This window comes from Hyperolius riggenbachi, chromosome 10 (genome assembly GCF_040937935.1).
Source record: "Hyperolius riggenbachi isolate aHypRig1 chromosome 10, aHypRig1.pri, whole genome shotgun sequence".
NCBI classification, from domain to species: Eukaryota; Metazoa; Chordata; class Amphibia; order Anura; family Hyperoliidae; genus Hyperolius; species Hyperolius riggenbachi.
The window spans coordinates 261,427,005-261,442,008 of NC_090655.1; the positions used below are offsets into that span (position 1 = coordinate 261,427,005).

Genomic DNA, 15,004 nt, shown 5'->3' on the forward strand with positions numbered 1-15,004 from the left:
ACCCTGATTCCAGATGTCTCCCCAAAGGTGTTAAAAATCTTAAGAGCAGCGGTTAGAGACGAGCTATAGTTGCTGAGGTATAGAAGAACATCGTCTACATATAGGGAGATTTTCTCCTCCAGATTGCCTAGTCTAAGCCCCTGAACATTGCTGGATTGTCGGATATAAGCAGCCACAGGCTCCATTGCCAAGGCAAAAAGAGCCGGGGACAGAGGGCATCCCTGTCTGGTACCCCTCCTCAACTCGAAACATTGTGAGATATTATTGCCTGTTTTAAATCTAGCGGTGGGGGTTGCATATAAAAGTTGTACCCATTTCAGAAAATTTTCCCCAAACCCGAATTTTCGTAACACTGCCCACAAATATCGCCATTCCACTGAGTCAAAAGCTTTCTCCGCATCGAGAGAGGCTATAGCCCTCTGCCCTTTATTGGAGTGTTCAGCCTGGATATTCGTGAGCAGTCTCCGTATGTTAATGTCCGTTCCCTTACCGGGCATGAACCCTGATTGGTCTTGGTGGACCAGGTGCGTTATTATTTTGTTTAGGCAAGTAGCCAAAATTTTTGCCAATATTTTGGCATCCACATTTATCAGAGAAATTGGCCGATAGGACGAGCATAAAAGTGGGTCCTTGTCCGGTTTGAGTATAACTATTATAAGTGCTTCTGACATGGAGGGAGGAAGGGAGCCGCCAGCAAGGGAGCCCCGAAAGGTGGTTTGAAGTTTAGGTGTCAGTACCTTAGTGTATTTTTTGTACAGTTCCACTGGAAGGCCATCTACCCCAGGGGATTTCTTAGATTGCATGGATCCTATTGCATCTGAGATTTCATCTAATGTGAAAGGTTCTTCTAGTAGTTTTATGTCAGTATCCAACAATGTGGGTAATGTAATTTCTGCTAGGTATTTGTCTATGTCGGTATCTGCTATTGTCAATCTACTAGAATACAGGTCCTTGTAGAAGTTAAAGAAAGTTTTATTGATCAGAAGGGGGTCAGAGGTGACTGAAGAATCGTGTAGTCGTATTGACGGGATAACTGAAGAGGTAGTTGGATCTCTGGACAGCCAGGCCAGCATACTGCCATTCCTGTCTCCCTGCTCGAATATCCTTTGTTTTTGATCTAGTAAGGATTTCTTTACTGTATTTACCCTATATAGTTCGAGTTCCTGAAGTGCTAGTTGCCAGTTTCTGTAAACACTATCGTTAGTGGTTCGGATAAATTCTGCTTCCAGCTGCATCGCTGTTTGCTCTTTCCACTGGACCAAAGCCTTAGCTTGTCCTCTAGCCACCCCAATAGCCTCCATATACTGCCCCCTCAAGACTGCCTTGCTAGCGTCCCACTCGATTTGTGGAGAGGATGAGCCCTGGTTATCTTCTCAATAAGCCTGTATTTTACGTTTAATTAGGTCGTGTATAGTTGGGTCGGCTATCCAATGGTTGGACAGGCGCCACAGTCGATCCCCCTGAGACAGCCCCGTGGTCAGAATCAGCTCTAAAGGAGCATGGTCAGATATGCCGCGAGCCAAAAAACTGGAAGACTTTATCATAGGGAGAACATCTACCGACACCAGCCCGAGATCTATCCTAGAGAGGGTAGCATGAGTGGTAGAGTGGCAAGAGAAAGCCCTCACCCCCGGGTGCTTCCATCTCCATACATCTGTGAAATTGCAAGTATTAATCCATCTGGTGAAGTCTAGTGTGTCTTTAATAGAGGATTTGAGCCTATCCAGAGCGGGATCAGGAACAAGATTAAAATCTCCACAAATTATTATTTTGGAGGCGGGCATCTGCGCTGTCAGAGTCAGAATGTTATCAAGCATACTGGGGTCTGCTGGGGGAGGTAAATACACGTTGATAAGTATCAGCTGCATATTGGATATGGTTGCATGCAATATAATGTATCTACCGCCTGGATCAATTTTAAGGTCATGCATTTTAAATGGAATATTTTTGCGAATTAATATAGAGACTCCCCTGGAGTAGGTTGAGTAGGTTGAGTGATAAGCGTGAGCCACCCAAGGTTTTTTAAGCGCCAGGATCTTGCTTCCTAGCAAATGGGTTTCTTGCAATAAGCATACATGCGGGGAATGTTGTTTGAGAAAGTTTAAGACCAGTGAACGCTTAATTTTAGATCCTAGACCTCGGACATTCCATGAGAGTAAGTTAAGTGTAGCCATAGGAGTTACGTCTGAAGATAGTACCTCTCTCCCAAGGAGAAGTTAGTACGTACTTACCGGAGTGTGGGGCCGGAGGTTCCTCAGGGCACCGGCGGTCATGAAGAAGAAGAAAAGAGAGAAGAATAGAAAAAAGGGAGAAAAAAAGACAAGCAGAGGAGAGACATTTACAAATAAGGAGCAATAACCCAACTCCCAACCAACCCCACCCTACATCCTGCATCTGGAACATAACTTCAGGACGTTTTGGATCCCTTAACGGTATAACCCCAGCAAAACTATACCTAAAAAAAAACAAATTGTTTTAGGCCAAAACAGGGGCCTAGTTGAGAATCGCTTCTCTTAAAGAGAGTCTGAAGCGAGAATAGATCTCGCTTCAGACCTCATAGCTAGCAGGGGCATGCGTGCCCCTGCTAAAACGCCGCTATAGCGCGGCTTAACGGGGGTCCCTGTCCCCCCAAACCCCCTCCGAGCAGCGGGGGAGCGCTTCCTGGTTGGGGCAGGGCTAACCGCCGCAGCCCTGCCCCATGCGCGTCTGTCAGACGCGTACCTCCGCCTCTCCCCCGCCCCTCTCAGTCTTCCTTCACTGAGAGGGGCGGGGGAGAGGCGGCGATGCGCGTCTGATAGACGCGACTGGAGGCAGGGCTGCAGCCGTTAGCCCTGCCTCCAGGAAGATCAGCTCCAGCGACCTTTTTCCGACCCAGGTTTGCAGGGGGTGGGTTGGGGGTGAAAGGACCCCCGTTAAGCCGCGGGATAGCGGCGTTTTAGCAGGGGCACACGTGCCCCTGCTATATATAAGACCTGAAGCGAGATTTAGTCTCGCTTCAGTGTCTCTTTAAGTAAGAGTAGAAGAATAAAAAAGTTTTGTTTTCCCCCAGGGGCGATGGTCAGTGAGCAGTGGGGACCGCTGCCCAACATCTCTCAGTCTAGGACTGAGGGTTCAACTTAGTGTTAACTAAATAATTTGAAAAGGTTGCCAGAGCATCAAACTTAAGTGCCCATTATAATTTGAAGTGTCTATTCGGAATTGGTGCTATACTTCCCCAGATATACACTGTGGCATCTATAGGATTATAGACCTTCAGAAAAGGGAAGAGGGGGGGAGGGGAGGGGTTTGAGGTATGAGGACCAACCTTCGCTAGTCACAGCTCAATTTTGATTTAGAAAGAAGTGCACTGGCTAAGTAATAACATTGATGAGCTTGTTGTAGCAGGAAATAGAGGCTAGGGACTATGCCTACTTATATGTGGAAGTTATTCATTTGCAGATGATAATATTCATTACACTCACTGTATATTAAGAAAAATATATGCACAGCACATATATAAATCAGTGTCGTTGGAAACCAAGAATATCCCTCTTCTATGTAATATACATAATGAAAGCTTGACATAAATACTCGTTCCCCCATAACATCACCTAATAATTATCAGCATATGGTGTGGTACAGTATATCCTACTAGTATCCAGCGATTATGGGTAAGCGATAGGCATGGGAGGCCCACTGTCGCGAAGATGTTTATCGAGAATTATGTTTATAAAAAAATATTAATATTGCTTACACGTGGGTTGAACCTTTCTGCTCTAAACATAAGGCATATCTATATAATTCTTCAGGCAGGAGAGGAGTTCCAAGGAAAGAGAAAGAATGGTTATCTAGGATCAGGGAAACATCTCCAGCCTTCTCTTAAAAAGGTGTGTCTTGCTGCCCTCCAGTGGTGAGTTAGAGAGATCTATGTATTACTTAGGGCCCTTTTCCACTAGTGCAAACTGAATCGCAAAACCGCAAACCGCTAGCGATTTTACAATCGCTACGGTTTGCTTTTTAACATAGGAATCGCGGTAGGTCATTTCCACTACCGCCATTCGTTTTTTACTTGATCGCGCCGCGGAGCGACTTTTGCCGCGATTTTGCTATGCAGTGCATAGCATAGCAAAATCGCAGCCGCAAACGTCGGGAAAACGGCGGAATTGCGATTCAGCAATCGCTAGCGTTCAGCGCGAACGCTAGCGACTGCTAGTGGAAAAGGGCCCTCAGTCCACAAAGAAGGGTGTGCGTTCAGGGACTCCAGGACACCTTGATTAGGATACTTTATCAGTATGTGCTTATCAGTTGCCTCCCATGCCCTCACCCCCTCTGCAAAACTATTATAGATACAATTCTGTATAAAGTCTCATGACAGTATTCATTACACACAGTGTATAGTGAGATAAATGTATGCACAGCATATAAAAAAACAGCAGCCTTAGACGCCACGAGTACCCATTTGCATGTAGTAGACACAGTGAAGAACTTGTCTGGAATATCCGTGCCCCCATAATAGCATCAAGTAGTTATCAATATATAATTAATTGGAGTACAACCCATTAGTAGGTAAAGAATAGAAGTGAGCGAGAGACATGGGATGCGGGATTCCGCATAGCGGATAATTGTCAAAGATTTATACTTGCAAGATATAATTAGTATTGCTACTTCATGAAAAGAGCCTTTCCGTTCTAAATGTAATCCATATACATAGAATTTTTCAGGCGAGAGAGAAGTTCAATCGTGAAAGAAAAAATAGGTATGGAGGATCAGGAGGACACACTCTGCCTTTACGGAAAGGTTACCCGTTACTGCCCTCGAGTGGCGGCCCAGAGAAGTCCATGTATAATTTAATCTATATAGAAGGATATACGTTGAAGACTGCTGAGCCGCCACAGAAAGTATAATTTAGCAGTATGGAGTTATCCCTTGCACCCCATGCTCTCTTCCCTCCTGTAGAGTCACCCCTGGTGTTGTGTAGTAGAGAACCATGTGGGGAGGGCTGTATGTCTCGAGAATCACTAAGGCCTTGCATGCATAACGGTACAGGCTATTCTGCATGCCCTTATCGTTTTAGTACATGTATGACATATAAGCATATATCAACATATCCTGTATGCTAATCAATGGAGGAGGCAAGAGGTCTCTTTATCAAACCTAAGATTCAGATTGCGTTTTCAATATCATCTGCTGAATAAGTATGGGGACGAGGGGAAACAAAAAGGGGGGGGGGGGGGCAGGGAAGAAAAAAATAGGAGGGGGAGAAGGCACTTTATATAGAATCTACGTTAGCAGATTGCATAGGTATAAGCTACAGTAGCAGGGGCACTTTTTTATAGTAAAACATTTCCCTCCTTTTGGTTGTTATTCTGAAAAAAACATAGCCTCAGAACCTGTGAACATATATGAGGTGAACAGTAATAAACAGGTTGTAAAAACTACCGTTAAGCATAACTTCAATAACCTTTAGAACAGCTAAATTATCCTAGCTAGATACAACACATTGTTGCATGGCTGGAATATATATCAGAGTTTTTCTTTAGACTGGAGAGGGCACATATGCTGTATTAGCTAATAAACTTTCAGAGCACGTTTGCGAGGTCTCCAAGCCGTAGGTTTATAGAGACAGTGGTATATAAAAATTCAGAGCAGCCGCCATCTTAGCTGTCTCAAAAGCATTCCGAGTACATCATCCAGTCTGTAGGGCGCGAAATGGACAGGTGGGAGTTATGCGCGCCATTTTAGAGTTCAAATCCACTTTAGTAGTACATAATAGTAATTTAACTCAAAGTTATCGGGAACATAAAGCGGATTAAAGAGGGATTCAGTTAATCTATGACCCCCGACTGTCCGATTACTAAGGCTGCGGGTAGTGTAAAAAAATATATAAAGTTATGTCCAGGGACTGTACGTGTGGGTCAGCTATTGTAGGGACAGAAATACACTCCGCATCGCTGCAGGAAGGCGACTTGCATATAAAGACAATCAAAGGCATTAATCCACTGATCTCATCCATCTCTATATTCGCAGCCTAAAGAACGGGCAACAAAAAAAATACTCGAACAGTTAGCAGATAATTGTAGTAAGGATACTTAGCCGACTTCAGGGGTTTGCAGGTAATTCCTCCAGCCATTTCATGGCTGCAGCTGGTGTTTCAAAAAAGATGGCAGTTTCCCCGTCTTGCACCCGGAGTTTGGCCGGAAAGAGCATAGCATACTCTATTTTCTTCTCCCGGAGCTTCTTCTTGACCTCCTGAAAGGATTGCCTCTTCTTTTGGGTTTCTGCTGTGTAGTCCGGGAACAGCATGAGGCGGTTGTTGTTTAAGTAGAGGTCTCCTAGACGTCTGGCAGCTGTGAGGACGGCATCCCGGTCTCTAAAGTTTAGTAAGGGGAAGATTAGTGGACGCGGATAGGCTCCCGGTGGGCCCCGTTTGGTAGGTATACGGTGTGCACGTTCGATGGCGAAGAAGGAGGAGAAGGTGTCCTGCGGCAGCAGCTTTTTGAGTAGCTTCTCCACAAATTTCGGCACATCTTCTCCGTCAGAGTCCTCTGGGAGGCCCAGTAACCGTAAATTATTTCGTCTATTACGGTTCTCCGCGTCGACCGCTCTAGTCTCTAAACGAGAGAGCCTCTGATTAATGGTGGGGATGGCAACGTTATGAGCTGTCACAGAATCCTCAGCTGCTGAGACTCTACGTTCAAGATCTTTGGTCTTATCTCTGAGGTCAGTAAGGTCTTGGTGGAGTAAACCAAAGCGGGCTTCCATATAATCAATCCTTGTAGTTAGCGTGGACTGACAGGTCTTTATGGCCTCCAGGAGCTCGGCCGAGTTAGGGAGGGGTGACTCCTCCGCCTCGTGGTCCGCCATTGTTTCTGCCTCATCTACCGCTGGCAGCTTCTGAGTGTGTTTTGAGGCAGCAGGGGTGGTCGGAGGTCTCTCCGCTGACGAGCCTGCATCTCCCTTGTCCTTCTTTTCTTTTTTATTCCCCATCTCCTCGTATGGGGAGAAGCGGCGTGGAGATCTCTGTGGACGGGAAGGGCCCGCAAGGTCCGTCTGTTTAGCGTCTCCAGACACCTCGTCCTCCGAGCGCGAGGATGGCGGGCTGTACCAAGAATCCAGGGTTGATTGCCAGTCCTGTGGGCATCAAATGGGGGTCTTTAGAGGGTTTTAAATCTCCGATGGCAACAGATTGTGTTGGTTAGGCAGCGGAGCTCCGAGCACACACGTCTGCTCAAGAAGCCATCCTGGCCACGCCCCCCCTGGCTTGTGGTATTTACTGATGGACTGCCGCTGTGCAAGTGCTGCAGTTGTGGTTTGTGGTAATCTCTGATGGACTACTGCTGTGCATGTGCTGCAGTTGTGGTTTGTGGTAATCACTGATGAGCAGCGTCTGTGCATGTGCTGCAGTTGTGGCTTGTGGTAATCACTGATGGACTGTTGCTGTGCATGTGCTGCAGTTGTGGCTTGTGGTAATCACTGATGGACTGTCGCTGTGCATGTGCTGCAGTTGTGGCTTGTGGTAATCACTGATGGACTGTCGCTGTGCATGTGCTGCAGTTGTGGCTTGTGGTAATCACTGATGGACTGCCGCTGTGCATTTGCTGCAGTTGTGGCTTGTGGTAATCACTGATGGACTGCCGCTGTGCATTTGCTGCAGTTGTGGCTTGTGGTAATTACTGATGGACTGCCGCTGCGCATGTGCTGCAGTTGTGGCTTGTGGTGATCACTGATGGGCCGCTGCTTTGCATGTGCTGCAGTTGTGGCTTGTGGTAATCACTGATGGACTGTCACTGTGCATGTGCTGCAGTTGTGGCTTGTGGTAATCACTGATGAACTGCCGCTGTGCATGTGCTGCAGTTGTGGCTTGTGGTAATCACTGATGGTCTGCCGCTGTACATGTGCTGCAGTTGTGGCTTGTGGTAATCACTGATGGACTGCCGCTGTGCATGTGCTGCAGTTGTGGCTTGTGGTAATCACTGATGGTCTGCCGCTGTACATGTGCTGCAGTTGTGGCTTGTGGTAATCACTGATGGACTGCTGCTGTGCATGTGCTGCAGTTGTGGCTTGTGGTAATCACTGATGGACTGCCGCTGTGCATGTGCTGCAGTTGTGGCTTGTGGTAATCACTGATGGGCTGCCGCTGTACATGTGCTGCAGTTGTGGCTTGTGGTAATCACTGATGGACTGCCGCTGTGCATGTGCTGCAGTTGTGGCTTGCATCTGTAGGTAAATTTTGCCTGTTAGATCATTTTTCAATTTATTTTTGAAGCAGCTCACAAGCTTAAAATTGGCAGCGCCTCTGGTCTGAGAGATCACCAACCCCCAGCAAATTGGTATTTTGTGTTCTCTGTTTATTAGTACTATTATCATATATACTTTCTTATCCTTTTCAGAAATAAGATCTGAGCTCAATGAACAAGAGACGTATGTGAGGGGTGATCAGCAGTCTATGGAGGAGGGTGACATGATGGGGACAAGAAAAGAGGAAGAAGAAGAGATGTCTGTGAGGAGTGATCAGCAGTCTATGGAGGAGAGTTGCATGATGGGGACAATTAAGGAGGAAGAACAAGAGACATATGTGAGGTATGATCAGCAGTCTATGGAGGAGGGTGCCATGATGGGGACAATTAAAGAGGAAGAAGAAGAGACGTATGTGAGGAGTGATCAGCAGTCTATGAAGGAGGGGGACATGATGAGGACAATAAAAGAGGAAGAAGAAGAGACGTATGTGAGGCCTGATCAGCAGTCTATGGAGGAGGGTGACATGATGAGGAGCATTAAAGAGGAAGAAGAAGAGATGTATGTGAGGAGTGATCAGCAGTCTATGGAGGAGGGTGACATGATGAGGTCAATTACAGAGGAAGAAGAAGAGAAATATTTGAGGAGTGATCAGCAGTCTATGGAGGAGGGTGACATGATGGGGACAATTAAAGAGGAAGAAGAAGAGACATATGTGAGGAGTGATCAGCAGTCTGCAGATGAGGGTGACATGATGGGGACATCTATAGATGAGGACCCTCTTCCAGAGAGCAGAACAGGTGAGTTATCAACATTAAATATTGAATATATTTAGCTGTTATGACTGTCACTGATCACAAACTGGCCATATTAGGGGTTATGCTGTGTACACATGTAAGATTTTTCCTATATAAAACTTTCTTTCTTAATTGTGTTTCAGGACAGTTTACTAAAAATAACAGTACAGACACCCCGATGGGGTTACTGGCCTGTAATAAGCTGATAATGGCCACAATACATAACTGTACACAGTTTGGACACAGTAGGGGTGACTTGGTGTTACTAGCCTGTAATATGCTGATGATGGTCACTGTACATTACCATATAGATTGGTGACAGTAGGGGTGACCTGCAATACTGGCCTTGCAGACAAATCATGACAAGTGCTCTCCCTGCCTGAGTCTCTAGAAGGGTGTAAGCTGGGGGGTGTTCTGTAAGACGCACGGCCACTTGTACTGCAGACAAATCAGGACAAGTGTGCTCCCTGCCTGAGTCTCTAGAAGGGTGTAAGCTGGGGGGTGTTCTGTAAGACGCACGGCCACTTGTGCTGCAGACAAATCAGGACAAGTGTGCTCCCTGCCTGAGTCTCTAGAAGGGTGTAAGCTGGGGGGTGTTCTTTAAGATGCACGGCCACTTGTGCTGCAGACAAATCATGACAAGTGCGCCCCCTGCCTGAGTCTCTAGAAGGGTGTAAGCTGGGGGGTGTTCTGTAAGATGCACGGCCACTTGTACTGCAGACAAATCATGACAAGTGTGCTCCCTGCCTGAATCTCTAGAAGGGTGTAAGCTGGGGGGTGTTCTGTAAGATGCACGGCCACTTGTACTGCAGACAAATCATGACAAGTGCGCCCCCTGCCTGAGTCTCTAGAAGGGTGTAAGCTGGGGGGTGTTCTGTAAGATGCACGGCCACTTGTACTGCAGACAAATCATGACAAGTGTGCTCCCTGCCTGAATCTCTAGAAGGGTGTAAGCTGGGTGGGGGGGGGGGGGGTTCTGTAAGATGCACGGCCACTTGTACTGCAGACAAATCATGACAAGTGTGCTCCCTGCCTGAATCTCTAGAAGGGTGTAAGCTGGGGGGTGTTCTGTAAGACGCACGGCCACTTGTGCTGCAGACAAATCATGACAAGTGTGCTCCCTGCCTGAGTCTCTAGAAGGGTGTAAGCTGGGGGGGATCTGTAAGACGCACGGCCACTTGTGCTGCAGACAAATCATGACAAGTGTGCTCCATGCCTGAGTCTCTAGAAGGGTGTAAGCTGGGGGGTGTTCTGTAAGACGCACGGCCACTTGTGCTGCAGACAAATCATGACAAGTGCGCTCCCTGCCTGAGTCTCTAGAAGGGTGTAAGCTGGGGGGGTGTTCTGTAAGACGCATGGCCACTTGTGCTGCAGACAAATCATGACAAGTGTGCTCCCTGCCTGAGTCTCTAGAAGGGTGTAAGCTGCGGGGTGTTCTGTAAGACGCATGGCCACTTGTGCTGCAGACAAATCATGACAAGTGTGCTCCCTGCCTGAGTCTCTAGAAGGGTGTAAGCTGGGGGGTGTCCTTTAAGATGCACGGCTACTTGTGCTGCAGACAAATCATGACAAGTGTGCCCCCTGCCTCAGTCTCTAGAACGGTGTAAGCTGGGGGGGGTGTTCTGTAAGATGCACGGCCACGTGTGCTGCAGACAAATCATGACAAGTGTGCTCCCTGCCTGAGTCTCTAGAAGGGTGTAAGCTGGGGTGTGTTCTGTAAGATGCACGGCCACTTGTGCTGCAGACAAATCATGGCAAGTGTGGCCTCTGCCTGAGTCTCTAGAACGGTGTAAGCTGGGGGGGTGTGTTCTGTAAGATGCACGGCCACTTGTGCTGCAGACAAATCATGGCAAGTGTGGCCTCTGCCTGAGTCTCTAGAAGGGTGTAAGCTGGGGGGTGTTCTGTAAGATGTACGGCCACTTGTGCTGCAGACAAATCATGACAAGTGTGCTCCCTGCCTGAGTCTCTAGAAGGGTGTAAGCTGGGGGGTGTTCTGTAAGATGCACGGCCACCTGTGCTGCAGACAAATCATGACAAGTGCTCTCCCTGCCTCAGTCTCTAGAACGGTGTAAGCTGGGGGGTGTTCTGTAAGATGTACGGCCACTTGTGCTGCAGACAAATCATGACAAGTGTGCTCCCTGCTTGAGTCTCTAGAAGGGTGTAAGCTGGGGGTGTTCTGTAAGATGCACGGCCACGTGTGCTGCAGACAAATCATGTCAAGTGTGCTCCCTGCCTGAGTCTCTAGAAGGGTGTAAGCTGGCGGGTGTTCTGTAAGATGCACGGCCACTTGTGCTGCAGACAAATCATGACAAGTGTGCTCCCTGCCTGAGTCTCTAGAAGGGTGTAAGCTGGGGGGAGTTCTGTAAGACGCACGGCCACTTGTGCTGCAGACAAATCATGACAAGTGTGCTCCCTGCCTGAGTCTCTAGAAGGGTGTAAGCTGGGGGGTGTTCTGTAAGATGCACGGCCACTTGTGCTGCAGACAAATCATGACAAGTGTGCTCCCTGCCTGAGTCTCTAGAAGGGTGTAAGCTGGGGGTGTTCTGTAAGATGCACGGCCACTTGTGCTGCAGACAAATCATGACAAGTGTGCTCCCTGCCTGAGTCTCTAGAAGGGTGTAAGCTGGGGGGTGTTCTGTAAGATGCACGGCCACTTGTGCTGCAGACAAATCATGACAAGTGTGCTCCCTGCCTGAGTCTCTAGAAGGGTGTAAGCTGGGGGGTGTTCTGTAAGATGCACGGCCACTTGTGCTGCAGACAAATCATGACAAGTGCGCTCCCTGCCTGAGTCTCTAGAAGGGTGTAAGCTGGGGGTGTTCTGTAAGATGCACAGCTACTTGTGCTGCAGACAAATCATGACAAGTGTGCTCCCTGCCTGAGTCTCTAGAAGGGTGTAAGCTGGGGGTGTTCTGTAAGACGCACGGCCACTTTGTGCTGCAGACAAATCATGACAAGTGTGCCCTCTGCCTGAGTCTCTAGAAGGGTGTAAGCTTAGGGTGTTCTGTAAGACGCACGGCCACTTGTGCTGCAGACAAATCATGACAAGTGTGCTCCCTGCCTGAGTCTCTAGAAGGGTGTAAGCTGGGGGGGGGGGGGGTGTTCTGTAAGATGCACGGCCACTTGTGCTGCAGACAAATCATGACAAGTGTGCTCCCTGCCTGAGTCTCTAGAAGGGTGTAAGCTTAGGGTGTTCTGTAAGACGCACGGCCACTTGTGCTGCAGACAAATCATGACAAGTGTGCTCCCTGCCTGAGTCTCTAGAAGGGTGTAAGCTTAGGGTGTTCTGTAAGACGCACGGCCACTTGTGCTGCAGACAAATCATGACAAGTGTGCTCCCTGCCTGAGTCTCTAGAAGGGTGTAAGCTTAGGGTGTTCTGTAAGACGCACGGCCACTTGTGCTGCAGACAAATCATGACAAGTGCTCTCCCTGCCTGAGTCTCTAGAAGGGTGTAAGCTTAGGGTGTTCTGTAAGACGCACGGCCACTTGTGCTGCAGACAAATCATGACAAGTGTGCTCCCTGCCTGAGTCTCTAGAAGGGTGTAAGCTGGGGGGGGGGGGGGGGTGTTCTGTAAGATGCACGGCCACTTGTGCTGCAGACAAATCATGACAAGTGTGCTCCCTGCCTGAGTCTCTAGAAGGGTGTAAGCTTAGGGTGTTCTGTAAGACGCACGGCCACTTGTGCTGCAGACAAATCATGACAAGTGCGCTCCCTGCCTGAGTCTCTAGAAGGGTGTAAGCTGGGGGGGTGTTCTGTAAGACGCACGGCCACGCAGCGTGAGAGGCGCAGTGGGACTGATTAAAGAAGACGCCTGCTGGTTAAGTTTAACCCCCCTCGCCCACCCGTTCAGGTGCTTTAATTACCTGGATGAAATCCGAATATAACCTATTCGGATTTCATCCGGTGAGCATCACTGGATGGAAGGTCCTCAAAAATGATTTTCAGCTACTTGGAGATAATTCATCTGAATTCGGGTTTTTGAGCATGCCTGGCTATGGGTGACTTCAACTATCCAGACATTGATTTGGGATATTGAAGCTACTCATTCTGGCAGTGGCAGATTTCTGGCAACACTACAGAGCAATTACTTGACCAGATAATAGACCAGATAATGTATCAAATGTGCAGGTTCAAGAACATTTGGGGAATAGTGATCACAACATAACATTTGATCTGGTGACTGATAGGTCACGGAGCAGCGGAACATCTAAAACTATGAAGTTTAGAGAAGCAAAGTTCAGTCAACTCAGGCAGGCACTAAGTTTAGTGAAGTGGGATAATATACTACAAGGGAAGGACACTAACGGAAAATGGCACATTTTTACATTTATTCTCAACGAGTATTGTAGTATGTACATCCCATACGGAAACAAAAGGTCTAGGAATAAAAAAAAGTCCTCTGTGGATGAATAAAAATGTTAGAGATAAAATGAAGTGGAAAAAGAATGCGTATAAGGTCCTAAAACAGGAGGGGACCGAGGCTGCATCAAAGCGGGAGTGTCACCATAAAAATTAAATTTGAACAGCAACTGGTCTGAGTGTATTAAGTATAAAGATGCTAATCCTGCATTCAAAACTTTTTCTGCTGTTATGATTTGGAGTTACCACATACTTAAGGAGCACTGGCCCTTTAGTAGTCAGCCGGGTGGCATGAAAAAGTAGCCGGGTGGGGAAGTAAGGGCCCTTTATCACTAGGAAGTGTGATCGCATTTGCGCTGCGATCACACAAGCTACAATTTACACTACCTGTGATTGCTCCATATAGCTACTGGGAACGGAACACGATCGCCTGACAATTGTGATTCAGAAAAATATGATGCATGCTGCTAGTGGGAAATGCGATTTACATGTTATCACGGTGCTCATCAAAACGGCTGCGATCCGCTTTCTGAAGCAGATTGCAGCTAGTGGAAAAGGGCCCTAAGGTCATGTTGGGTGGAAAAGAAGGGTTACACCGAAGTGGGGTGGGTGGGTAAGTACGTCAGGCTGGTGGGTTGGGTAAGTGGGTAGGTAGGTTTAGGGTAGGCTAGTGGTCAGGCTGGTGGCTAGTGGGGTGGGTTGGTAAGTGGTGAGGCGGGTGGCTAGGGGGGGGGGGGGTAGGTGGTCAGGCTAGTGGGGTGGGTGGTCAAGCTGGTGGCTAGTGGGCCGGGTTGGTAAGTGGTGAGGCTGGTGGGTAGCTGGTCAGGTTGGTGTCTGGTGGTCAGGCTAGTGGGGTGGTGGTCAAGCTGGTGGGCTAGTGGTCAGGCTAGTGGGGTGGTGGTCAGGCTGGTGGCTAGTGGGGTGGTGGTCAGGCTGGTGGGCTAGTGGTCAGGCTAGTGGGGTGGTGGTCAGGCTGGTGGCTAGTGGGGTGGTGGTCAGGCTGGTGGGCTAGTGGTCAGGCTAGTGGGGTGGTGGTCAGGCTGGTGGGGAGGTGGTCAGGCTAGTGGGCTAGTGGTCAGGCTAGTGGGGTGGTGGTCAGGCTAGTGGGGTGGTGGTCAGGCTGGTGGGGAGGTGGTCAGGCTGGTGGGCTAGTGGGGAGATGGTCAGGCTGGTGGGCTAGTGGTTAAGCTGATGTTAAGCTTTGCCCTCCCCTACAGCTTTCCTGGTGGTAGTAATCTTCTCTGCCTTCCACAGCTTTCCCTGGTGGTGGTGGTGCGCTCCCCCCTCTCCCACAGCTTCCCTTATGGTGGTATTAGTGCCCCCCTCCTGTGCTCCACCCACTTAGCAGTATAAGTGCAGAGTATGGTGCTGTAGAAGCCTTGCATCTCTTGACTCTCCAGTGCTGGGAATCCTCCAGCCACTGATCCCCTTAGTGTCCGGCATCTCCATTTCCTCATAGCATCACGTGACACATGAGAAGTTGTCGGGCACTAGAGGCAGCGGTGATAGGAAGGCTCAAAGCAATGTAGAGGTGAGATATGCGCGGCTTTCACTGCACAATACTCTGCATTTATACTGCACACAGAGATCACCTAGAACACACAGTGCGCTCACACAGGTGTTAATGTGACATGG

At 48.4% G+C, this 15,004-nt stretch overlaps 1 protein-coding gene across 1 annotated transcript in view; it reads left to right on the top strand.

The window, feature by feature from the left end:
- LOC137535383 (zinc finger protein 850-like) overlaps positions 1–15,004 on the top strand; it is a 132,432-nt gene that overhangs the window by 10,772 nt on the left and 106,656 nt on the right. Inside the window, exon 2 of the mRNA XM_068257213.1 lies at positions 8,370–9,014. Within this exon, the coding sequence (XP_068113314.1) occupies positions 8,426–9,014 (589 nt within the window). The 5' untranslated portion in view covers positions 8,370–8,425. The remainder of the gene's footprint in view (positions 1–8,369; positions 9,015–15,004) is intronic.